General features: G+C 42.3%; 1 protein-coding gene, 2 long non-coding RNA genes and 1 other non-coding gene across 13 annotated transcripts in view; 1 reads left to right on the top strand and 3 right to left on the bottom strand.

Annotated features, from left to right (window-relative positions):
• Positions 1–13,200: 13,200 nt before the first annotated feature.
• LOC135544557 (uncharacterized) lies at positions 13,201–18,454 on the bottom strand. Its single transcript, XR_010456348.1, has 4 exons — positions 18,354–18,454; positions 17,006–17,507; positions 16,317–16,592; positions 13,201–13,739 (listed from the first exon to the last, which is right to left on the bottom strand). It is a non-coding gene; the product is annotated as an uncharacterized LOC135544557 (long non-coding RNA).
• LOC135544781 (U6atac minor spliceosomal RNA) lies at positions 17,842–17,969 on the bottom strand. The gene has a single exon (XR_010456401.1). It is a non-coding gene; the product is annotated as a U6atac minor spliceosomal RNA (small nuclear RNA).
• LOC135544558 (uncharacterized) lies at positions 18,243–22,674 on the top strand. Its single transcript, XR_010456349.1, has 2 exons — positions 18,243–21,116; positions 21,219–22,674. It is a non-coding gene; the product is annotated as an uncharacterized LOC135544558 (long non-coding RNA).
• LOC135544555 (formin-binding protein 1-like) overlaps positions 22,220–26,732 on the bottom strand; it is a 104,421-nt gene continuing 99,908 nt past the window's right edge. For all 10 annotated transcript variants that reach the window (XM_064972268.1, XM_064972269.1, XM_064972263.1 and 7 more), the window contains one exon: positions 22,220–26,404. In XM_064972268.1, the coding sequence (XP_064828340.1) occupies positions 26,397–26,404 (8 nt within the window). In that variant the 3' untranslated portion in view covers positions 22,220–26,396. The remainder of the gene's footprint in view (positions 26,405–26,732) is intronic.

Consider the following 26,732-nt stretch of genomic DNA (forward strand, 5'->3'; position numbering starts at 1 on the left):
GAGAGAGAGAGAGAGAGAGAGAGAGAGAGAGAGAGAGAGAGAGAGAGAGAGAGAGAGAGAGAGAGAGAGAGAGAGAGAGAGAGAGAGAGAGAGAGAGAGAGAGAGAGAGAGAGAGCTATCTTGCTCCGATTAGTACACTGGATAGGACTGTCTGAGTCACGGACACTTGCTCATGGAACATACACGCACAAGCGCACGCACGCACACACTGTCGGGTTATCCCCCATCTGAGAGAGATGAGAGAGATGAAAAAACATGTTGTTGGAGAAATTAGTGTGTGTGTGTGTGTGTGTGTGTGTGTGTGTGTGTGTGTGTGTGTGTGTGTGTGTGTGTGTGTGTGTGTGTGTGTGTGTGTGTGTGTGTGTGTGTGTGTGTGTGTGTGTGTGTGTGTGTGTGTGTGTAAAAAAATATATATGTGAGTGAGTGTGTGTGTGTCAGCCTCGTCTGTTCCATGAGCAAGAGTCTGTGACTCAGACAGTTGGAAGTTCCCCAGACTACCAATGGTACCTGGATATCCCAAAGGCAACAGTCAGGCTGCACCAGATGTTGGTCTGTTTAAATAGGTCAACTGCAAATGGTACATTTAGAGGTGGGGGAGAGAGAGAGAAAGTGGAAGAGAGAGTGAGATAGAGGGAGAAAAAGAGAAAGACAGCGGGTAGGAGAGAGAGGGGGGGGCAAGGGACCGGTCAGAGAGAAAGGGAGCGAGAGAGACAGAAGGAGATGTATGATGGGAGAGGGAGGTGAGGTAGGGGTCTGGTGTTGTAGAGGTTGCTAGGCGACTTTTTGCATAAATAAATTATGGAGAGAAAAAGAGGTTGTGTCAGAGCATGTGGCTGACCTGTCTGATGACTCCAGGGGAATGTGAATGTGACTGCCTGGCTGGGGAGGATCAGCATGAGGTTCTGTAGCTGCCTGTCCCTCCCTGAGTCTGGTGAATACCCAACACAATCTCCAAAGAAAATGCAGTACCTTGCAATAACTTCAACAACAGAGATATTGCTGGTCGTTTTAATTGTGGCATGTAGAGGAGTATGTGGTGCTGCCTGTAGTGTGTTGACGTTTTAATTATGGCATATGTTGCCGTATGTTAGCTGCTGGGACTTTAAAATAGCATACAGGATACAGCCCTGAAAGTCGATGTCTAGTAGTTAAGGGCTGGAAGTTAGCCTGTAGACTTCTTCACCCTCATGTGAACTAAGATGAGGGAAACAGATCGCAGTTCTAAAACTGAGAAAGAGGCCTAACTAGAAACTAGCATTGACAAGGACAACAGTAAATTGAAACATAAAGCACACATACTGTAGGGATGATTTCTCATTTACACAAAGTAGCACGCACTCACGTTTCTCACTTATTTCTTGCTAATGTACCAGTTCATGATTTACACCAAACGCTGAGTTACTTAAAAACACATCCAAAGGACTGGTCCCATAGTGTTTGTCATTGAGTGTATGCATGGAGTGTGACTACAGCCTTCACTCAAAAAAATCCTGGGTTATTAAAAACACCCAATTTGGGCAAATATTGGACAGAACACACATTGGGTTATTTTGACCAAGCCAGTTGGGTTACAAACAACCCATTGTTTTCTTTAAGTTGGGTTGTTGATGCTGGGTTAATGAGCTTTGATCCACCAGGTCAGATCAGAAGACTGGAGGCGTGGCTGTGTAGGGGCATGGCTTGCAGATAGTTGTTTTTGGCCACACGTGAGAGTAAATATCTTTACGGTTCATCTGTTCTGTTGTATTGTCAACACATGTTAAGGATCAGCACTCTGGTTTCTCTTCTTTATGCACAAGCATGTGCGGTGGAGATTTTCTGGGGTTGCGTCCCTTTCTCTACTCTCTTCTATTTTATTTTATTTCGATGGACTAGCAGACAGTGCATGTAAGAGTGACTTGAATGCAGTTGGGGCTGTTCCTCTAGTGCACGGACCACCACAACACCTGAAGGGCTGCGGAATAAGGAACGGTATCAGTGTTTTGACCGCAGCCATACTTGACACCCATATTCACGGACCACTCCGGACCACTCCCAGCATCCAGAACAGGACCAGCTACCTGAGGATGAGACAATGGGCAGCAAGCCTTGAGGTGAGTAGAAGCGCTGCTGTGACTAGCCTTTACTCCCTCTGCCCCCTTGTCCTCAGCAGGGCAGTTCTCCAGAGAGTTATGGGCTTTGTGCCGTCTGACCTGAACCGCCTGGTGAAACACCCAAGGCCACAAGAATCATTGAAAGTCAAGACCACCCAGTTAGTAGAACAGTTTTGGTCAGAATTCAGACATTTCCAAGATTTGGCCTTGTTTAGTAGATTTAGAGCATTTCCACTTTCAGACACAGAATCAAAGGTAGTTACAGTACAGCTTCATAATGAATGCATCCAGGACTATGACACAAGTTTGGTTCAGTAGGTTCGCCACCCTCAAGTCAGCTGCTAGGTCCTGGACGAAGACAACGTCTGAATTGGGGCACGAAAATGGCTGCTTCAGTTAATACCAGTTTTAACTGGCACCAGTACCAGTACCAACACCATAAGAAGAGGCGCAGAGGAGGGACCAAAGATTTAACCTTCACCCGGAGAAAGCAGTCCATAGGGGTGTGCCACCACTTACCTCCGGGTCTAGGGCTTCCTTCTGTGTCCGTCCGCTCCTCAGGTTGTCCTTAATCCCCTCTGCAGATCCAGCACGACCTTTACCCGGAGCGAGCAGGCCAAAGGCGAGTACTACCTTAGTAGACCTCTGGGTCTTGGGCTCCTTGGTGGGTCTGCATGCTCCTCAGATTGTCCTTCCTCCCCTCTACAGACCCAGCACCTGTACCATCCCCAGTTCCTGGTTCCCGGCTCCCGGTTCCCGGTTCCTGGTTCCCACCCCTCAGTCCAAGCACCAGACTCAGCACCAACCTAAGTCCCAGATCCTGAACCAGCACCTCCAACACCAGACCGAGCACCAACCCATGGCTTCCAGTCCCAGCACAGTTCCCAGTTTTCAGTCCCAGCACCAACCCCTTCGCCAACACTGGATACAGCAGCGGCCACCAAAACTGCCACTCCATCCAATTGCTGCCAGCCTAGACCCCTCCCCCAACAGAAGGACACAGAGAGACCATCAAGCACTCCACCAGACCAACCTCGCCCCAAAAAACCCATCTCAACCAAGATCCAGCGTTCAACACCATAGTCCCCTTCAAGTGCATCATGAAGGAAGGACCCTGGGACTGAACACCTCTCTCTGCAACTGGATCCTGGACTTCCTGACAAGTCGCCCCCAGGTGGTGAGGGTAGGGAACAACATACCCGCCTTGCTGATCCTTAAAACGGTGGCCCCTCAGGGGTGCACGCTTAGTCCAATCCTATACTCCCTGTTCACCCACATCAGCAGGGCTACACACGACTCCAATAGCATCATTAAGTTTGCCGACGACACAATGGTGGTAGGCCTGATCACCAATAACAATGAGACAGCATATAGGGAGGAGGTCAGAGACCTGGCAGTGTGGTGCCAGGACAACAACCTCTCCTGCAAGGAGGGCCGAGGGCCGAGCATACCCCCATTCACATCGATGGGGCTGTAGTGGAGCGGGTCAAGAGTTTCAAGTTCCTAGGTGTACACATCACCTATCATGATCCAGACACACCAACACAGTTATGAAAGACGGCACGACAACGCCTCCTCCCCCTCAGGAGGCTGATAAGATTTGGCATGGGCCCTCAGATCCTCAAAAGGATTTATACAGCTGCACCATGAAAAGCATCTTAACTGGCTGCATCACCGCTTGGTATGGCAACTGCTCAGCATCCAACCGCAAGACACAAAATAGGGTAGTGTCAACGGCCCAATACATCACTGGGGCTGAGCTCCCTGTCATCCAGGACCCCTTCACCAGGCTTTGTCAGAGGAAGGCTCTAAAAATCATCAAGGACTCCAGCCACCCAATTCATAGACTGTTGTCTCTGCTACCTCAAGAAAAGCAGTATCGGAGTGCCAAGTCTGAAACCAAAAGGCTACTGAACATCTTCTACCCCCAAGCCATAAGACTGCTGAACAGTTAATCCACCCTAGGTGATGATGGTAGGCAACATTACCTCCTTGACAATGATTCTCAACACAGGGGCCCCACAAGGGTGCGTGCTCAGTCCCCTACTGTATTCCCTGTATACCCACGACTGCATGGCCTCACATAGTTCTAATGCAGTCTATGATTTGTTAAGCAAATATTTACTCCTGAGCTTATTTAGGCTTGCCATAAGAAAGGAGTTGGATACTTGTAGAAAGAGGAGGAAGGGAAGCACTACTAAGGTACACAATAGTAAATTTTGGTAGATAGAAGGTGCTCTATGGTAAAAGGGGTAAATTGGTCATCAAAAAGAAAGGAGGACCAAGGCACTCTTCATATAATGAATTAAAATGCCTTTATTAGTATGGCATGTTCAATAGAAACAAAGTTTTTAAAAACCAACGCGTTTCGGCTGAAGGCCATGCAGGGGTTGAATACTTATTGATAATCAATACTTATTGATTATTGACAATTACTCATTATTAATTAATTTGTAAAAATGTAGAAATACATTGTTCCACTTTATCATTATTTGTTATTGTGTGTAGGCCAGTGAATAAAAGAAAAACATTTACTCCATTTTAAATTCAGGCTGTAGCACAACAAAATGTCGAAGATAGTTAAAGGGTATGAATACTTTCTGAAGGCACTCGTACCCCTAGACATTGGCTCGGTACCGGTACTTCTTGGATATAGCCTCGTTATTATTTTATTGTGTTGCTATGTCCTTTTTTATTTGTATTTTAATATTTTCTTACTTTTTTACTCTGCATTGTTGGGAAAGGGCCTGTAATTAAGCATTTCATGGTAAAATCAACACCTAATGTACTCAGCACATATGACAAATACAATTTGATCGTAATTGCTATCAGAATCCAACAATTGAAATAGTCTATTACCCACAACCTGTGTTCAGAGTGACTACCATGGCAAAATAACTGCAATATTAGACTACCTTAACCATCTAAACTGGAACAACCATTTCAGTTACGGGTGCAATAAATCCATCCCCTTACAGATTGGATTAGTTTAGAAAAATGTAAGTTATTTTTGTAAAGTATAAGATCAATGAATCAACCAATGTGAATGCGGAAACATAGATATTAAACAAACTTCTAAAAATCAACCTTCAACGGAGCCTTCTCGGAAGAATGATAATGAGGTCCCTCCCACATATTTTTCACTCAGCAGGTTAACCAAAATTAAGTCAACACAGTCGATTAACAACAACACCATGCAGTGTTGATGCTACTGTATCACTTAATTTATTCACTGCATGTGGTGTCAATTTCCATCCCACTAGTGTTAACCCCACTAGAATCAACACTCAGATATAACACTCACAACACTTGGTACCTTAAACACCAAGATTTGGTGTGTAGCCTAGCGTTTTTTAGGCCCAGCCCTACATGGACCTTAAGAACATGGGAATGCAGCATCCCACCCTGGACAGTAAGATATATATTATACGTTTACAGTTCCAGCATCAGCTCAGAGGAGGAATGTCCACTGAGGATGCTAGCTGTTTCTCCATCCATGTCTGTGATGCTAATAAAGAAACCGCCCTTAGCAGCTGCCTTTCATAAACAGCCTGCTTGTTTGTAATGCTGACCCATTTGGCTGGGGTCTAAACCATGATTTCCCATAGGACCTCCACTATCCACAACTAGGATCCACTATGCACAACTACACAGCATGTACAGCCTCCCTCCACTCTCCACCCTAGCCTCCGCCCTCCTGGAAAACGGACAGTAACCGAACTATGTCCAACACTACTTTTAGGTCTCTAGTGCTGAAGGGAGGAAATGTTGATATAATTCAATGTCAGCTGAAGCAATCAATGTGATGGCTTCATAATAAAAACTACATCTGTTACACTGTTAATAATGCAATAGTCAAGTCAAACAGGCTGTCAGCAATCCCAGTTTCCTTTGATGAGTGAAAAGATGATTGATAGAGTTCAGACCTACAGTATATTTGCTTTGCTATAGTATTACATTCAAAAACACAGCCCAAGACAACACATTTGGAGTCCAAAGTTCTATCTGAACTTCCATTTGGGATCTAACCAATGAGGATCAGTGGTTCCTGGCTCCCCCCATCACCGTAGGGTCAGGGCTGGGGGGATCTGGTTGGAGGACACATCCTGGACACAAAGTGTATTTGGCCAATCAGGGCCTTGTCAGGGGTTAACTAGGATTCATGCCAGTAACAGAACACACAAGGGAAAGACAGAAAGAAAGAAAAGGAGACATCGTGAAAAGAAGAGGTTTTTCTTAAAGCCAATTGTGATCTTTGGCGATATTCTCTTGAGTGAGAGTGAAATAGAGAAAGTGAGAGAACAAATAGAACAGAAAATAGTTGATGGTAGAGAGGGGAGAGAGAAAGAGACAGAATGAAGAGTGGGTAAAGACAGTACATACATGGGGAGCGTTAGGGAACAGGAAGCAATATATCTTGATTTGTACGAAGTGCTGCGGTGGGGGCACATACAGTATTTGTATCGTAGTTTTGCTTTATATAGGTGTCCGTGTGTGCGTGTATGCGAGTGTGCATGTGTCTGTGTATGTACGCGCAAAATTTGTGTGTGAGTGGGGCTGTGTGCATATGTTGGGGATTTTGGTAGGTTAGGCACTATGTCATCCTAGGTTCAGCATTGGTCATACTGGCTCCACGTGATTGGTTTTACCCATCTCTGGTGTTCCCAGTATGAGAGTCCTGTGGGGTGGTCTGGCTGTTGAAGAGTCAGAGATAGTAAAAAGATCCGAAGCGTCTGTCCTCTCAGTCCATCTTGCTGCAGTCACACATGGTAGAAACTCACAGTTTATGAGGAGCAAAAAAAACAGGCCCTTCCAAAAATGTCCATTAAGACCACAAAGAGTGGTTAGGCAAACAAGGGTTCCTTTGTGCTGTGGCAAACATTCCTTTCACTCAACGTTCTGGCATTCATTGTAACCCGACGGAAAACGCAGCAGGCATTCATTTCCCCAATGTCATGTTCCATACTGGCACATGCACTGTATGGCTTACGGAATGGAATAAGAGTGTGTGTGCCCATGTGTTATTGCATTTGAGCGTACGGACCAGTGGCGGTCGGTGCCGTTTAAGATGAGGGAGGATGATTATTATTTTTTGGAGCATGGCCTTATTTCTTATTAAAGCATATTGGATGACTTTCATATTCCATTTACCAAAGCTCAATGTAACATAGATAGGTCAAAATTCCCTATACCCATCATGAGGTTGCTACAGTACAACCTAGCCTATTAACGAAAGTTTACAGCATAGGTGCACAGGTCGAGAGAAATTGGAGTAATCAAGGTGACAAGCATTGACACATGCAATGCCGCCTTGCACACTCTTACCTGCATCTAGCTGATCTAATGTGTAATCATTAGTCAATTAGTTGCAAACGAGAGTTTCTATTGGACAAATTCAGGTATGTTTATCCCAGTTTCATTCCGTTTGCTTCCAATTAAGAAACTGATTACACCCCTGACACAGTTTACTTTCATAGCAGCCACATACAGTACAAACAGCATGATCCCTTTGATCGTTGTATAATTCCTTCTTGCATCTACTCGCTCTCCTCTCACGTTTTCCCTTCGCTTGTGGACTTTAGTGAATAACACATCAGCTGTCTGTGACCAGGTGAAAAAACCTTTCCAAGCCAAACCTTCATATCGTAACTGCTAACCTCTACAAACAGCCTACATCGTTGTCACCATATTAGCTAACGTCATAGTCAACATAGCTAGCTACTAGAACTAAGGCATTAGTAAACCAGCTACAATCATGCAGTACAGTGTACAGTCAGCAAGCAGTTTAGCAGTTACACCAGCGGGCCCCGGTGGCAAAAAAAAATAATACAACCAAAAGCTTACCATGACTTGGAAAAGTTCAAGAGTTGGATAACCATAGCCAGCTAGCTAACATGGCATCCCTGTTTGAGCCGGGTGTTTGAGTAGGCTAAACCAGCTAGCTGCATTTGCTAGCTAAGTAAGGGGGAAAAAATACAGCAAAATATATCTAGCTCTCTCTCTCTTTCTCTCTCTTGCTTCTACTTCATTTTTGAAGAAATGTATTTGTTCAAAACTGTTCAACTATTGTCTTTCTCTCTGAGTCAACTACTCACCACATTTCATGCTCTGCAGTACTAGCTCGCTGTAGCTTATTCTTTCAGTACTAGATTAATTTTCTGATCTTTTCATTGGGTGGACAACATGTGAGTTCATGCAGCAAGAGCTCTGATAGGTTGGAGGACATTCTCCGGAAGTTGTCATAATTACTCTGTAACTCCATGGAAAGGGTTGACAACCACTAGCCTCCTAGGTTTTGTATTGAAGTCATTGTACCCAGAGGAGGATGGAAACTAGCTGTCCTCCAGGCTATGGCATGGTGCTACCCTGTGTTTAAAAATTCTTTGGGATAGGTGTCCCTTCCATGGGATGGTTGAGCTAACATAGGCTAATGGGATTAGCATGAGTTTGTAAATAACAAGACAATTTCCCAGGACATAGACATATCTGATATTTGCAGAAAGCTTAAATTCTTGTTAATATAACAGCACTGTCCAATTTGCAGTAGCTATTACAGTGAAATAATACCATGCTGTTGTTTGAGGAGAGTGCATAATTTTGAACATGAAAAGTTATTAATGAACATATTAGGCACATTTGGGCAGTCTTGATACAACATTTTGAACAGAAATGCAATGGTTCATTGGATCAGTGTAAAACATTGCAACTGGGCTGGAATAATACATTATGGCATTTCTCTTGCATTTCAAAGATGATGATACAAAAAAATACAAAAGAACGGTTGGTTTTTCTTTATATTATCTTTTACCAGATCTATTGTGTTATATTCTCCTACATTCCTTTCAAATTTCCACAAACTTCAAAGTGTTTCCTTTCAAGTGTCTCTGTACCTCTTTGCCCCCTTCTCCATGTCTTTTGTAACAAGCAGCCATATAGGTTGTCAGTCTGCTAGGGACCTGTTTTTAACGTATTAAGTGTGTATGTCTATCCTGTGTTACCATTTAGTTAGCTAGTAAACAAATAATGAAACCAATTTGTGTAGTACTGAATCATAAGTAAGGCCCAGGTTTTTGCAGATGCAAGGAGGTCACGACTGTTCAGAATGATGATATGACACAAGGTTATGATTAATAAGTTGACTGTTTGTAGATGTGATAGGTAACAACCGTTGGAGTTTAATTTGGGAGATGGTAACTCTTTATAGAACTGCTCTCTTGGTGCCGCAGATCCTAATGAGTTAATTGTTACATGATTCATTTAATTGTTTAACAATTAAACATATTTAGTTGATTAGATAAATAACAGTCTTCAGATTAACGTTGTAAGTCAAATCATGACATATGACACTGATTTGATTGAGACAAATTATATTTCCTTCTATTCAATAAGTATCATTACATTGCACAAAACGAGACAGTTCGATGGCTTGAATGCAACCCCAGACTCAAAATGGTTAGCCAGCCCATGTTTGGCCTGATAGAGAACGTATTAATTGTAATAGGAACATGGGAAATTCATAATTAGAGAACACTACTTACCCAGCTAGCACATCATGTTCTGAGAACCATATGTTTCTTAGAGCTTGGTGAGAGTGTGATTGTCCTACAGATATTTTGCATACAACCTTCCTGCACCTTTCTGGGAATGGTGCAGGATAGTTACTTGGCTTTGGTATATTCTCAGTACATTTAAGGAACAAAAAAATGTATTTCATTACTTTAACAGAAAGTTTCCTAAAATACTTTATATAAGAATGGCGCCGGGGGAGAAGGCTGTCTTTTAGCGGGCTCCTAACCAATTGTGCTATTTTGTGTGTTTTGTCGTGTTGTTTGTAAAAAAAAATTGTACATAATGTTTCTGCCACCATCTCTTATGACCGAAAAGAGCTTCTGGATATCAGAACAGTGATTATTCACCTCGAACTGGACAAAGGTTTTTCTTTAACGAGTCATCATTGTTACTATAAACTAGGAGTGGTGGGTGGAATCAGGCGCAGAGAGCAGGGTTCAGTCATTTGTCAATTTATTTCACCGGCGCAACAAAAACAGTCACGCCAACACACAGGGCGTGTACAAGTTCTCAGTCCAAACAACAGGACAAAATAGTCCGGAGAATAAAGACACAAACAAAAATAACACCATCCAAACAGAGTAACAAGAAACAAGCCCGCACGAATACCCAGCAGGCCTAGTGCCCTTAAATAGCCTACAAACAAACCCTAACACAAAACAGGTGTACCCAATTACCCAATAATCAAAACAAACGGAAAGTGAATCGATGGCAGCTAATAGGCCGGCGACGACGACCGCCGAGCACCGCCCGAAGAGGAAGAGGCACCATCTTCGGCGAGGTTCGTGACAATCATTCGCATGAAGAGAAGATGCCAATACAGGGGACTTAGTTTGGGGTGCCTTATGAAAATTAGTCGGTGAGTGAGTCACCCGCCTCTACCATCTGTCCTATTGGCCAACGTGCAATCATTGGAGAATAAACTGGGTGAGTTCTGTTCAAGATTATCCTACCAAAGGGACATTTAAAACTGTAATATCTTATGGTTCACCTAGTCGTGGCTCAAAGACAACATGGAAAATATACAGTTGGCTGCTTTTTCCATGCATCGGCAAGACAGAACAGCTGCCTCTGGTAAGACAGGGGGTCTGTGTCTATTTGTCAAAAACGTAATCAAATATTAAGGAAGTGTCAAGGTTTTGCACATCTGAGGTAGAGTATCTCATGATAAGCTGTTTAGCGCTATTTACCAAGAGAGTTTTCATCTATATTTTTTGTAGCTGTCTATTTACCACCACAAACCAATGCTGCCACTAAAAACGCACCCAACGAGCTGTAAAAAGCCATAAGAGAATACTCATCCAGAGCCAGCGCGGCTTGGGACTTTAATGCAGGGAAACTTAAATCTATTTTACCTAATTTCTATGTGCAACAAAAAGGGAAAAAAAATCTGAACATAATTCTATCCTCCTAATTCCTGCTTACAAGTAAAAACTAAAGCAGGGAGTACCAGTGTCTCGCTCAATAAGGAAGTGGTCAGATGATGCAGATGCTAAGTTACAGGACAGTATTGCTAGCACAGACTGGAATATGTTCCTGGACTCATCCAATGGCACAGGAAAAGGAAGGCAGAGCATGCCCCCATTCTCATCAATGGTGCTGTAGTGGAGCTGGTTGAGAGCTTCAAGTCCCTTGGTGTCCACATCACCAACAAACTAACATGGTCCAAACACACCAAAACAGTCGTGAATAGGGCACGACAACGCCTATTCCCCCTCAGGGGACAAAAAATACTTGACATGGGTCCTCAGATCCTCACAAACCGCATGGCACTACAGAGGGTATAGTGCGTATGGCCCAGTACATCACTGGGGCCAAGCCTCCTGCCATCCAGGACCTCTATACCAGGCTGTGACTCCAGCCATCCTAGTCATAGACTATTCTCTCAAGCGGTACTGGAGCTACAAGTCTCGGTCTAAAAGGCTTCTTAATTAACAGCTTATATCCCCAAGCCATAAGACTGCTGAACAGCTAATCAAATGGCTACACGGACTATTTGCATTGAACAGCGTAAAAAAGGGGGGACCCTTCTTTTACGCTAATGCTATTCGTTATTTATTATCTATTGTCTACACATAATCACTTTACCCCTACCTACATATACATATGACCTTAATTACCTCAACTAACCTTTACCCCTGCACATTGACTCTGTACCAGTACCCCCAGTATATAGCCTCGATTATTGTTATTTTATTGATGCTCTTTTATTTTTAACTTCAGTTTATTTTTTAAATTTTTTTATTCACTATTATTTTTCTTAAAACTGCATTGTTGGTTAAGGGCTTGTAAAGGAAGCATTCGATGGTAAAGCTTCGACAGAGCCTGGACTCGTACTCAGAATCTCTGGTTGCACAGCTAGCATGGCAATGCAGTGCCTTAGACCACTGCGCCACCAGGGAGGGATTCAGTGAAAGTTTTAAAGTTATTTTAAAAAATTCAAATAACTTATCATTTCCAGTTCTCAGAGTGTTAATAAAACCTTCCAGGAAAACATTAAAGGAACCAGAGTAAAACTTTCCCAGAACAGATCTGTTCCCACAATCATTGTGAAACCAAAAAACATACATTCCCACAACTTCCAAGGAACCAAATGTGCTAGCTGGGTAATGATTACAAGACTAGGAGAAAGGAGGCTAGAAAATGAAAAGTGATCAAGAAAGAAAAGGAGAGGGGATGAGTTGGCATCAGTTCTCTTAGATCAGTCTGTCTGGGCTATAACCCCATGGTCACTTTCAGTCAATAATCCTACCCCTCTCACAAGCCAAATGCCAGCTGCTGATCTTTGGCCCAGCAAGAGGTGATTTTTGAGAAGATTTAAATCAAAATGAATAATTTTTACATTGTACCCTTTTCTATTTTTTCATCAATATATTTTTCTTAGCATTTCCAGATGTTTCTCAGGAAATAAGCACATTTCTTGGCAGGACATAGCTCTCCACTGCTAGCACATAACACCCTGAGAACCATATGTTTCTTAGAGCTTGGTGAGAACGTGGTTGTCCTATGGTTATTTTGCATACAACTTTCCCACAACTTTCTGGGAATGGTGCAGGAAAGTTGGTTGGCTATGAAACATTCTCAGCACATTTAAGGAACAAACAAAACAAGTTATAATCTTGGTATTTCATTACTTTAACAGAATGTTTTTTGGGGGATTTTATTATTTTACCCCATTTTTTCTCTCAATTTCAATTACGATCTTACCTCATCGCTGCAACTCCCCAACGGCCTCGAGAGAGGCGAAGATTGAGTCATGCGTCCTCCGAAACATGACCCGCCAAACCACACTCCCTAACATCTGCCCGCTTAACCCGGAAGCCAGCTCCACCAATGTGTCGGAGGAAACACCGTTCAACTGACAACTAGAGTTAGCCTGCAGGCGCCCGGCCTGCCACAAGGAGCCACTAGAGTGCAATGAGCCAAGACAAATCAAATCAAATCAAATTTATTTATATAGCCATTCGTACATCAGCTGATATCTCAAAGTGCTGTACAGAAACCCAGCCTAAAACCCCAAACAGCAAGCAATGCAGGTGTAGACGCACGGTGGCTAGGAAAAACTCCCTAGAAAGGCCAAAACCTAGGAAGAAACCTAGAGAGGAACCAGGCTATGTGGGGTGGCCAGTCCTCTTCTGGCTGTGCCGGGTGGAGATTATAACAGAACATGGCCAAGATGTTCAAATGTTCATAAATGACCAGCATGGTCGAATAATAATAACGCAGAACAGTTGAAACTGGAGCAGCAGCACGGTTAGGTGGACTGGGGACAGCAAGGAGTCATCATGTCAGGTAGTCCTGGGGCATGGTCCTAGGGCTCAGGTCCTCCAAGAGAGAGAAAGAAAGAGAGAATTAGAGAGAGCATATGTGGGGTGGCCAGTCCTCTTCTGGCTGTGCCGGGTGGAGATTATAACAGAACATGGCCAAGATGTTCAAATGTTCATAAATGATCAGCATGCTTGAATAATAATAAGGCAGAACAGTTGAAACTGGAGCAGCAGCACGGCCAGGTGGACTGGGGACAGCAGGGAGTCATCATGTCAGGTAGTCCTGGGGCATGGTCCTAGGGCTCAGGTCCTCCGAGAGAGAGAAAGAAAGAGAGAAGGAGAGCATTAGAGAACGCACACTTAGATTCACACAGGACACCGAATAGGACAGGAGAAGTACTCCAGATATAACAAACTGACCCTAGCCCCCCGACACATAAACTACTGCAGCATAAATACTGGAGGCTGAGACAGGAGGGGTCAGAAGACACTATGGCCCCATCTGAGGACACCCCCGGACAGGGCCAAACAGGAAGGATATAACCCCACCCACTTTGCCAAAGCACAGCCCCCACACCACTAGAGGGATATCTTCAACCACCAACTTACCATCCTGAGACAAGGCCAAACCCTCCCCTAACCCAGACAACACTGGGCCAATTGTTTGAGGCCCTATGGAACAGAACGTTTTCTAAAGGTTCTAACATAGTTACGTTTCAAATCAAATTTGGTAATGTTCTAAGAACATTCCCCAACTGGTTTAACATTGGGGAAATTTTCAAATATACTGAACAAAAATATAAATGCTACATGCAACAATTTTTTATATTTTACTGTGAGAAATTCAGTCAATTTAAATGAATTCATTAAGCCCTAATCTATGGATTTCACATGACTGGGAATTGGGCCTCACAATGGGCCTAAGGAGCTCATCACAGTATTTCTGTGCATTCAAATTGCCATCGATAAAATGCAATTGCGTTTGTTGTCCATAGTTTATGCCTACCCATACCATAACACCACAGCCACCATGAGGCACTCTGTTGACAGCGTCGACATCAGTAAACTGCTTTACTACATGACGCCATTCGTCTGCAGTGGTGAGGCCGGTTGGACATCCTGCCAAATTCCCTAAATGACGTAGGAGGAGGCTTATGGTAGAGATATGTACATTCAATTCTCTGGCAACAGCTTTGGTGGCCATTCTGGCAGTCAGCAAAACTTGAGACATCTGTGCGCAATGTAGAGTGGCCTTTTATTGTCCCTAACACAAGGTGCACCTGTGTAATAACCATACTGTTTAATCAGCTTCTTGATATTCCACACCTGTCAGGTGGATGGATTATTTTAGCATAAGAGAAATTCTTACTAACAGGCATGTAAACAAATTTGTGCAAAATATTTGACAGAAATACGCTTTTTGCCCATACGGAACATTTCTGGGATCTTTTATTTCAGCTCATGAAACATGGGACCAACACTTTGCATGTTGCATTTATATATTTGTTCAGTATAGTTGGACAAAATTAGATCACCAAATTCTAACACTGCACCTCTGCAAGTCTTTCCCTCTCTCCATCTTTTTTTCTTCTCTCTCTTTCCCTCTCTCTCTCTTAAGACAGGACTTTCAAAGGTTTATCAATGAACTTCCAGTGAATCTATACAGAAATATTTTTGTGAAGTAGAACAACTATGAGGAAACTGTCCAGACAAGGAGCTGGCGTTGCATGGCTAGGCTGCGCAACCAAACATGACCCCATGTATCCTATTCATGTGAAAATACAGGAAACTCTACTCTTTACACCCACAAAGTTCATTCGATCCCACAAGAATGCATGCATGCAGCAGTTCGAGAGAGAGATAGAGAAAGAGAATAAATATCTCTCTGGTTGCTTGGGGGTTCAAGGTTTGTGACACACAGATCTCAGTCTCCTTCTCCCCAGATCAACTCTGCTTCCACCTTTCCTTCCCCTACTAATAAGCACCCAGCAAATGAGAGAGGCAAAATTATAGGCTAGTCAGCGGAGTGACTGCCTACTGCCTGCAGGAAAGTGAAAAGTTGGTCCTAAAACTTTAGGTCATAAAACATAGGCAGGCCTGCATTGTAAATTGATAACATCATCAAGAGATGGCTTACGATCACCAGCTAGGCTATTGTGGCTGTGAAAGCGCTAAAAGGGCGTGTTCATGTATTGTCCACACACATACTGTAGGCCTATCTATCTACAAATGGATGCAAGGGGAGGCAGATATAATTAATCTAAATAATTAGTCTATTATTCTATACTGCTTCTCTGTAACCTTGTAAGCCTAATCCCCAATAACCTTTTTTAATAGTTAATATTGTAGGCCTTATCCCCAATAACCTTTTTGAATAGACTGTTGTTGACCATGTAAAGGTCTTAAAGCCAGCTGGCAGTTGACCATGGTCATGATGTTGATGCAGGGGAGTTGGACAGCATTTGGGGCTTTTTGTTAGGACCAGCACAGCACTGAATAAGCCATGGAGCTCCACTGGGCTGCAGACAGCCCTGGTTCAAGGAGTACCTCAGCGCTGAGTTCAGCCTCAGCTAGCTGTGCGGAGGGGAGCAGAGCGGCGGTGACGACATATTTATTCCAGATGGAGAAGAGGACCGATCGACCAACAGACCCAGCTGCTGCTGACCTACGTTTTACTCTCACATCTTTCCCTTTTCGCCCCCTGCTTTTCAAAATGAATCCCCCCCCTTTTTTCTTTTTTTTTACCATGAAGTACAGATGGTTAAACAATTGCCGTTCTTTCACTAATTGAATGAAAACAAAGCAAAAACAAAAACAAATAGAACAAACACCATATGTGGATACTTGTGTCTATCCACATTTGTAATTTTGTTAAAGGCTAGCCTACCTGACAGCGTGGGGTTTGTTGTCAGTGGTCCAGGGACTCTTGACTCCTGACTCTTCACCGATGCTGTCTGTGTTTTGACTGCGTTTCCTTTCATTCGGTTCCCATGAAGTGCACATACTCATTTCAATGGAAATCATGCAAACAGTCTTGGCTGTGAAAAAGGGCTCCCATGATCGAGAATTACTGAGGAGGGACTGGAACTGATGACACACAACACGGTTGAGCTCTGCGGTGCAGGGTGTTAGAGTTACAGGCCCCTCATGTCTTCCTCTAGAGCTGAAATTGAACATAACAAAAACTTGTTCACCTCTATACTGGCACAGACTTTAATATCTCAGTAGCCCGGAACTCTCTCAGTTCAGTCCAGGCTACTACCCGCCTCCAGGCCTGCTGGCTACAACATCAAAATCTTTTCAAAGTCATTTATGACAATGGTTTGATACTGGTTTCAGCAGGGTGCACATATTAGATAGAGCTAGAGCAGTAGAGAAACCCAGTCATACACTGCTGCAATACCTATCTCACCAGTCTGCCTGCCTGATGCAGGAGCCACAGACACACACGCACACACCGAGGTGTCCTGCTGTGGTCTGTGGTCTGGGCAAAGGGCCCTGATGTCTTACACAGAGACAGAGACAAATATTTTAGCAATCTTTAATACAGACACTTCACTCGCTGGCCAGGCATACCTTTATGATGGATATGGTTTGAGGCAGGAATTGATGTTGTTCTGTCTTTGGTAGAACATGACTGCCCTCTTCTGGTCTCTTTTGGTCATTGGCCAGCAGCAAACTACCCTGCATACCACCCTGCACACCACTGCTGGCTTGCTACTGAAGCTAAGCAGGGTTGGTACTGGTCAGTTCCTGGATGGGAGACCAGATGCTGCTGGAAGTGGTGTTGGAGGGCCAGTAGGAGGCACTCTTTCCTCTGGTCTAAAAAATATCCCAATTCCCCAGGCCAGTGATTGGGGACACTGCCCTTTGTAGGGTGCTGTCTTCTGGATGGTACGTTAAACGGGTGTCCTGACTCTCTGTCATTAAAGATCCCATGGCTCTTATTGTAAGAGTAGGGGTGTTAACCCCGGTGTCCTGGCTAAATTCCCAATCTGGCCATCAAACCATCACGGTCACCTAATAATCCCCAGTTTACAATTGCCTTATTCATCCCCTGTAACTATTCCCCAGGTCGCTGCAAATAAGAATGTGTTCTCAGTCAATTTACCTGGTAAAATAACCAATAAATTGAAAAAACCTACACAAAGATTTCAGTATGTAATTAAGAAGCATTCTAATCTGCAGTACAGTGTTACGTGCTGTTATCTGTTTTCTTATGTCTTGGGGCATGAGTAGCAACTTCATTTTGTGAATATTAATGCAAATTGTTAATTCTTCAAACCAAAAGCAGCCAATGAAATAACAGTCCTAGTAAGCATAATGATTGATAATTCTTATAATGTCTTTTTGTGTGTGTGTGAAGTACATATTTCTGTGAGAATTAAATTAATTTCAAGTAGATGTATCAATTAAAAACTTGGTTGAAGATGCCACGAAGTAAGTGGCAATGCCTTAACCATATGTGTGTTGAAGGCCACTAGGGCCTCTTCCATCCTTGTCAAGGGGAGTGCTAACCTTCTCTCCTTTCATACAACACAACAACGTATGTCGAAATTACCGCCATATAATCCACTGCTAGAATATCAACTTCTCGTTCGCGGTTTGTAAAATTGAATCTGACATTTTGGGCAAATATACAATAACAGTAAAACGTATTATGTCCCCATACGTGTAATATTTTCTAACATCCAAATCAGTGGGTATATACGTTTTATTCGTTGTATTAATTTAACCTTCCCAGCATGCATTGTATTTTATTTACATATTTTTAGTGTGGGCCAATGACATTGAGTTATAGATACGACGTTTTTCAATCCAGGAAGTCAACAAAATATTTTCGAATTGGAGCCAGATCGTTTTAAAACAAAACGATACGCTGTGAAACAACTAGGTGTCTGATTTTCGTTAGTTGTCTACCTACTTTCGCCCTTGTCTCGAAGACTAACAATGTTGTTTGGTAGTAGTTCGCTGCGGTTTTCTCCCCTCCAGCCTCTGCCAGCTGATAGCAATGATGTGTATAGTATGAAGTGTTACATATGAGACGATGGTATATGAGGTATTATACGTGTCTATACCTCGATCGTAAAATGTAATATTCAACTAACTGGTATTTTTTGTACATTTTGTATTTTATTAGGATCCCCATTAGCTGTAGGAAAAGCAGCAGCTATTCTTCCTGTGGTCCACACAAAACATGAAACATTACATAATACAGAAATAACATTAATAGACAAGGACAGAACTGCATACATTTTTTTAAGGCACACGTTGCCTACATATCAATACATACAGAAACTATCTAGGTCTAATAAGGGAGAGGTGTTGCTTTATCTGTTGTTTAAACCAGGTTTGCTGTTTATTTGAGAAATATGAGATGGAATGGAGTTCCATGCAATAATGGCTCTATATAAAACTACGCTTTCTTGCATTTATTCTGGATTTAGGGACTGTGAAAAGACTGGTGGCATGTCTGGTGGGGTAAGTGTAAACAATTTGGGATTTTCAACACATTAATGTTTCTTGTAAATAAGAAGTCATGCAGTCAGTCTCTCTTCAACTCTTAGCCAAGAGAGACTGGCATGCATAGTATTTACAGTTGAAGTCGGAAGTTTACATACACTAAGGTTGAAGTCATTATAACAAATTTTTCAACCACTCCACAAATTTCTTGTTAACAAACTATAGTTTTGACAAGTCAGTTTGGACGTCTACTTTGTGCATGACACAAGTAATTTTTCCAACAAATGTTTACAGACAGATTATTTCACTTATCACAATTCCAGTGGGTAAGAAGTTGACTGTGCCTTTAAACCGATTGGAAAATTCCAGAAAATGATGTCATGGCTTTAGAAGCTTCTGATAGGCTATTTGATATCATTTGAGTCAATTGGAGGTGTCCTTGTGGATGTATTTCAAGGCCTATCTTCAATCTCAGTGCCTCTTTGCTTGACATCATGGGAAAATCAAAATAAATCAGACAAGACCTCAGATTTTTTTTTGTAGACATCCACAAGTCTGGTTAATCTTTGGGAGCAATTTCCAAATGCCTGATGGTACCATGTTCATCTGTACAAACAATAGTAAGCAAGTATAAACACCATGGGACCACGCAGCCGTTATACCGCTCAGGAAGGAGACACACTCTATTTCCAAGAGATGAACGTGCTTTGGTGCAAAAAGTGCAAATCAATACCAGAACAACAGCAAAGAACCTTGTGAAGATGCTGGAGAAAACCGGTACAAAGGTATACATTTCCACAGTAAAACGAGTCCTACATCGACTTAACCTGAAAGGCCGCTCAGCAGGAAAGAAGACGCTGCTCCAAAACCGTCATAAAAAAGCTAGACTACGGTTTGCAACTGCACATGGGGACCAAGATTGTACTTTTTGGAGAAATATCCTCTGGTCTGATGAAACAAAAATAGAACTGTTTGGCCATAATGACCATCGTTATGTTTGGAGGAAAAAGAGGGAGGATTGCAAGTGAAGCACGGGGGTGGCAGCATCATGTTGTGGGGATGCTTTGCTGCAGGAGGGACTGGTGCACTTCACAAAATAGATGGCATCATGAGGTAGGAAAAGTATGTGGATGTATTGAAGCAACATCTCAAGACATCAGTTAGGAAGTTAAAGCTTGGTCGCAAATGGGTCTTCCAAATGGACAATGACCCCAAGCATACTTCCAAAGTTGTAGCAAAATGGCTTAATAAGGACAACAAAGTCAAGGTATTGGAGTGGCCATCACAAAGCCCTGACTTCAAACCTATAGAAACGTTTGACCCAAGTTATAAGCAAAGCTACTGAATACTAATTGAGTGTATGTACACTTCTGACCCACTGGGAATGTGATGAAATAAATAAAATATGAAATAAATCAGTCTCGCTACTATTATTCTGACATTTCACATTCTTAAAATAAAGTGGTGATCCTAACTGACCTAAGACAGGGAATTTTTACTAGGATTAAATGTCAGTTTTTTAAATGTATTTTATTTTACCTTTAATTTACTAGTCAAGTCAGTTAAGAACAAATTCTTAGTAATTGTGAAAAACTGAGTTGAAATGTATTTGGCTAAGGTGTATGTAAACTTCCGACTTCAACTGTATAAAAGCCCTCTGACTACAATGAAGAGAAAGACGTTCCGCTTTGTTCTGTGCCATCTGCAGCTTAACTAGGTCTTTCCTTGCAGCTCTCAACCACACAGCTGGACAATAATCAAGAGAAGACAAAACTAGAGCCTGCAGGACTTGCTTTTTGGAGTGTGGTGTCAAAAAAGCAGAGCATCTCTTTATTACAGACAGATGTCTCCTAAATCTTTACATCCATTGAATCTATATGTTTTGACCATGACAGTTTACAATCTAAGGTAACACCAAGTAATTTAGTCTCCTCAACTTGTTCAACAGCCACACCAGTCAATACCAGATTCAGCTGAGGTCTAGAATGCCGCAATAGAGTGATTATTGGACGACACTACAACTCATCATAACAGACACGTGTATCACCTCAAATATAACGACTCATACTACATTCGGTTACATTCTAATATTGTTTACATATTGTGCGTCATGTTCAATGGGCCAAGAGAATGAAAATACAAGCGACAGAACCTAGCAACACTTTTCTGTGGATATCTCCAACTCCTACCGCCAAAAGGACCAGCAGCATGTACAACCTGTAAAGTAAGTGTAAATACCATTTTATTCCACATTCTGTCTTGTAGAGACTGTCTTTTTTAGTGCGACTTGTCAGACAGAAAATCCATGGAGTAACCATGACAACAGTCTGATGTTTAGGCAAGCCCCAAGACAGAGCCTCTCCATCCCTAAGTTGTCCAACCATCCCTACTTCACCCTGGAGAGACTGGGGCCTGTGCTTAGACCGCTGGCAGGTGGAGGTACAGTCAGAGGCCTGAACAGCGACTCCTTCAACTCTATCGGTTTTTTGCTTGTAGTCATGTTTTATTCTCGCTCTGAACTGCTGCTACTTCATGTAGTAGGTGTATGGATGCTCTGTTTGTGTAACGGCATTGTTGTCATCTCCTCTTTCTCTAATGTTTATCTTCACTGATACGCAAGTATTTTAAAGTGTGCCCGACAACTGATGTAAAAGGACTTTATAAATACATTTGATTGTACGCAAGTCTTTATACTGCATGTATTGGTTATCTAATCTTTTTCACTGGTAGGATTCTGTTTTTTTCCGAGATGGTTTCACTACGACAGGTGATGATACCAGGCAAGTAATACGCCAGTCATCTGACGATTTCACTGTCAATAGTTTTACTAGTTTTAATAGTGACTTGAGTTTAATGAGTCGTCTGTGGTGGATCGTGGACTTGTGCAACCTGTGGTTATACTGGACCTCGCTGAGGTAAGCGAACACCCTCCCCATTCTCAGGTGATTCACCTGGTATTGTCACAATTGTATTCAGTTCTAGTCAAGTTTATTCCATTTTAACCTCTAACCCAGGTTGTTTGTTCTTGGAAAAAACATACTTGAATGACTAAACTACTAAACTGGGCAGAAATGACAGAGTGTCAACATTAGCCTGCTAATAATCACTGAAACAAAAGGTAGACAGTCAGGGACCATCAGCATTTCCAAACATGATGAAAAGAGGAGCATTTTTGGGGCTATTTGACAGCAGAACGAACGCCAGTCTTAGACTTGGAGAGCATCAGAAGTTCCACAAATGATGGATAATGGAATTTCCCCCCTCAAATTGTCCTTGCACAATGTGGCAGTGTTCTGCCAATGTTCTCCGGACCACAGCGAAGACCAGTTATTTTCAACATGTATTTAATTGGCACAGTTAACACAATACAAAGTATTCAGTGCTCCGAAATGCAAGCATATACCAAATGGAACACAAACAACAAAAAAGTGCGAAACACACCATTTGGCAGACTTTACAAAACAAAAACAATAAAACAAAGTCTTAGCAAAGCGAGAGAGAAAAAAAAGTAATGGTAGGTCCTTTTAATTGTTAAAACCTTAAAAATAGACTGTTTATTTCCTCTTTTTTTGTCTTAGTTGAATCAATATTTATTTATATATATATTCTCTCTAATTCCAACAAGCCATTTCTTCTGTACAGGTGCACTGGGGCCAGGCTGAAGGTCTAGGATGATCCGAGTCCAGTAATTAGCAGGAGAGGAGATAAGCAGATCCCCCTCTATACTGGCTCGCTTCTGAGTGGCTCTATCTGTCTGTCAGCGCACTACAGATATGCACCTTCTGACGGTCTGCATGGGAATCAGTTTTGCCTTTTCACTTCTCACAAACAAAACAACTGCCAAATCAACATCCACAATAATCAAAATAAGAGATGGACGGATGGGAATAGCAAAAGGAGACTTTGACCTGACCTGATCCTCAGCCAAATAACTTATAGATTTGCGCTGCTTTTATATTATGACAAGTAACGGGGACTCCAAATGATGATGGATCACTGTTCGTTTGTTGTTCTAATGATAATATACACGGTTTGCATTGATACAATTTCAGTTGCTGCCCTTTGAAATGTTGCTTTGAGTAGTAATATTGTAATAAAAAAAAGTTTCAAGACACTCTTGAGCCTGGTCAAAGTAGTGCACGAAATAGGGAATAGGGTGCCATCACTAACGGCTTCATTAGACAAAACAAATATGTGTTATTCATTACTTCGTCTGCAGTGACTTCAGGCAGATCAAACAACTGGTTTCATCATTATAGGTGGTTTGTAGTTCAGGTGCAACAGTTTTCCAGCTAAAGAAACAACTAGCTACAAAATAAAAAGCTACAATCTCATCGACCCAAAATTGGTAAAAAATAATGATAAATAAAATGAACAAAATAAAAAATGTATGTGCCTTTGAGAGAGGGAAACAGTGGACATCATCATCTCTGTAGATGTTATGGGTAATCTACCTTGACTGCCACATACAAAATAACCCCCCAACCTTTATAAAAAAGAAAACAAGAGACGTCTTGACCTATTCAACATACCACAGATAATAGAATGGCATCTGTCTTCACACTAAGTGGTAGGATAAATCCATAGAGAGAGATAGACGACTTTAGTGCCTAAAAGCCCATTTTATCATGGGCAGTGCCATTTGAGGACTTTTACCATTTTGAAGTAGTCAACTGGGTGGGACTTCCTATGGGTTAAGGAAGGATCATCACATAATTCCATCCAGGTCACCAGGAGGGATTAGCCAATGAAGTATACGCATGAGCAAACATTCCAGAACTGCAGGTGGCAGTAAATTGCCAACCTTGGCTTTAAACCTGTTTAAACCTGTTCATACACACTCCAGCTGGCAATATGCACCCTTTCAGTTTGTTTGCCAACTCATGGTAGAAGAAAATTGACTACTTCAAAATGGAGATGGCCTCAATAGGCTGCCCATGCCCTCACAGATGCCATAATGGGACAGATACAATGATGCGATGTCTATCTAAGTCTATGGATTAAACTAGTTAAGGCCCAAAATGAAGTCTGTCTCGTCTCATATTCAGTCGCACACAACCTTGTGGGAAAGAAAGTGTGTGTGTGGATCACAGTATTACAATACTTCCATATACAGTAGTAAGTGGACCATGCAAATTACATGAGACATTTAACTAATCCTCAAGTTTTCTTCCGGGGACATTCTGTCTGTTGGGTAGGATATACAGTGGAGACGTTACACAGCACAGTATGTATCCACAGGATGAGGCTAGTGGAAGCTAACAACCACTTGCCTTCGACACACTTCTCAAACATGTACAATGTCAGCAAACAACATTACATACAGTATAACAAATTGACAAATTACATTTTATAACCATGTACTGTATGCATAAAATCATTCAGAAACAGAAGTTTCGGGAATCCAAAACATTCTTAGCTGAGATTTTGAGCAGGAGGGGGTTACTGTGAGGGAGAGCACACACTCACTGTTAAAAAAAAAGACAGGTAGGTGAACATGCTTTCAGAGACGAGGAACAGTCAAACAACAACAAAACATAATACGGAAGCGCTAGTAGAGGATCCCCAGGCACAGAACCCAAAACGTGACAAACAGGTTAAGAAGTGTAACAGGCAATGTGAGTTAACTGAAATAAAAAGCGGCATGGGCAAATCCCCCCCCCCCGGAGCCGAGCTGTAGGGTGGCGAGTCAAAGAGGAGACAGGGCATGCATGCATACTGCACGCACTGCCCGAGAGGAGTCCCATCCTAAGCTGTGACATGGCCATCAACGCAGCCAATGACCAGAATCTACCACCGGCGATGGAGGGTTTTAAAGAGGGGAGGGGTGTGGCCAGAGAGTGGAGCAGACGTGATCAGTGGTGTATAGTACTTCAAGGTAAAAATATTTTTATTAAATACTACTTAAGTCATTTTTTGGGATATCTGTAATTGAATTTACTATTCATATTTTGGACAAATTTGACCTCACTACATTCCTAAAGAAAATAGTGTACTTTTTACTCCATACATTTTACCTGACACCCAAAAGTACTTGTTAAATTTTGAATACTTAGCAGGACAGGAAAATGTTGCAATTCACTCACTTATCAAGAGACCATCCCTGGTCATCCTTACTGCTTCTGATCTGGCGGACTCATTAAACAAGAATGCTCGTTTGATATTTGTTTGAGTGTTGCCTGTGTGTTGGAGTGTGCCCCTGGCTATCTGTTCATTTAAAAAACAAGAAAATAGTGCCTCCTAGTTTGCTTAATATAAGGAATGTGAAATCATTTGTACTTTTACTTTTGATACGTAAGTATATTTTAGCAATGACATTTACTTTTGATACTTAAGTATATTTAAAACCAAATGCTTATATACTTTTACTCAAGTAATATTTTACTGGGTGACTAACTTTTAATTTAGTAATTTTCTATTAAGGTATCTTTACTTTTACTCAAGTATGACAATTGGATACTTTTTCCACCACTTTGATTGGATGCCAGTAACAACACATGATAGTATGGTAGGGAGAGTGTGCAGGTGAGATGAAGTAAAGTGAACCTGTCCCCTTTCCCAACCCAACCCCTCTCGGTCCTGGAGCTCCTAGTCCTGTCCCCTCCCCAGTCATGTATGGAGGATGTACATGATACTGACAAACACCACAGAAGACACACACCATAAATGAAGCTTTTTCATACACACATACAGTAAGATGACCAATCGGTCCATGTTTTAGTCCATTTGAAACCTGCAAAATATGGAGCTGCGGTCTGAGAGAGTGGAATGACGGCGTTGTTTCCATGGGTACTCCACGGCTCTCCAAGTGATGCTGAATCTGGACGGTTCCTTCTATGATGATGGCTCTGAGTCAATGAGTGAGAGAGAGAGAGATACGGCAACTGTATCCACCTGATTGGTTTGAATGCAAGGGTGGACTGGAGGGACACGGTTTGGCTTCCTCTCCAGCCTTCCTGTCTGATGGTCTGGTCAGGTGAGATGGTATGGGTGGGGTGTAAGCGGGTTTGTGGGGGGAGATTGTGTTGCTTCTTCCTCCCTTCCATGAGGGGGAGCTGGTCTTGTCTCTGACCACACCCTGCCGTGCTTTAGGAAGGGGTTTGGGGAGGGGTGGCATGGGAGCGGGTTGGGATTTGAGGCGAGAGAGCTAACAGCCGCCATGGTAACGCCGCGTAGCGGAAGCTGAGTTAGTACATCGAGAAGCAAAGCTTTGCAGCAACAACGGGAGCAAAATTATAAATGTGTAATGGACTATTAAAAGATTTACGGGTGCAAAATTGTGATGCTTATTATTGTTGCTTCTGGTCAGAAACTGTTGCAAAAGAAGAGAACTCTACGTATGTATCGGGTTGGAAATTGAGATGCATCATTATCGATCTCCCGTTTTTGTCTCGGTCATGTCTCTCTCTCTTTCTGACTCTATGACAATAAAAGGAACGTGAATGTGGTTGCTCTGTCTCCGAGGCTGCTTGCCCTGCCATTTCTGAGCCAGCCTCTCACACTTTTAGGAATCTGCAATTTGAAAGAAAAAAAACAACAAACAAACAAAAAATGAAGAAAAAAAAAAGAACACGTTAGAGAGAGCGATCTCAGGGAAAGAAAATATAGTTCACATACTAAATGAGGTGGAAGAAGAACTATTCTTTGCAATTGCCTTTGAAAGGAAATAATAATGTTCTCTGGCGTTATTATCAGTTGCTGTACCTTAAAAGTCATGTTTTTTATGATACTGTTTCTAAATGTTAAGTCTGGTGTGAATCTATCATTCCCAAAAACGAAAAGAGACACTTAAGCTTGTAACATGCACCAAAACATGTTACGTTAAAAAAAAGGGGGGGGG

The sequence above is a fragment of the Oncorhynchus masou genome, chromosome 8 (genome assembly GCF_036934945.1).
Source record: "Oncorhynchus masou masou isolate Uvic2021 chromosome 8, UVic_Omas_1.1, whole genome shotgun sequence".
NCBI lineage: Eukaryota > Metazoa > Chordata > Actinopteri > Salmoniformes > Salmonidae > Oncorhynchus > Oncorhynchus masou.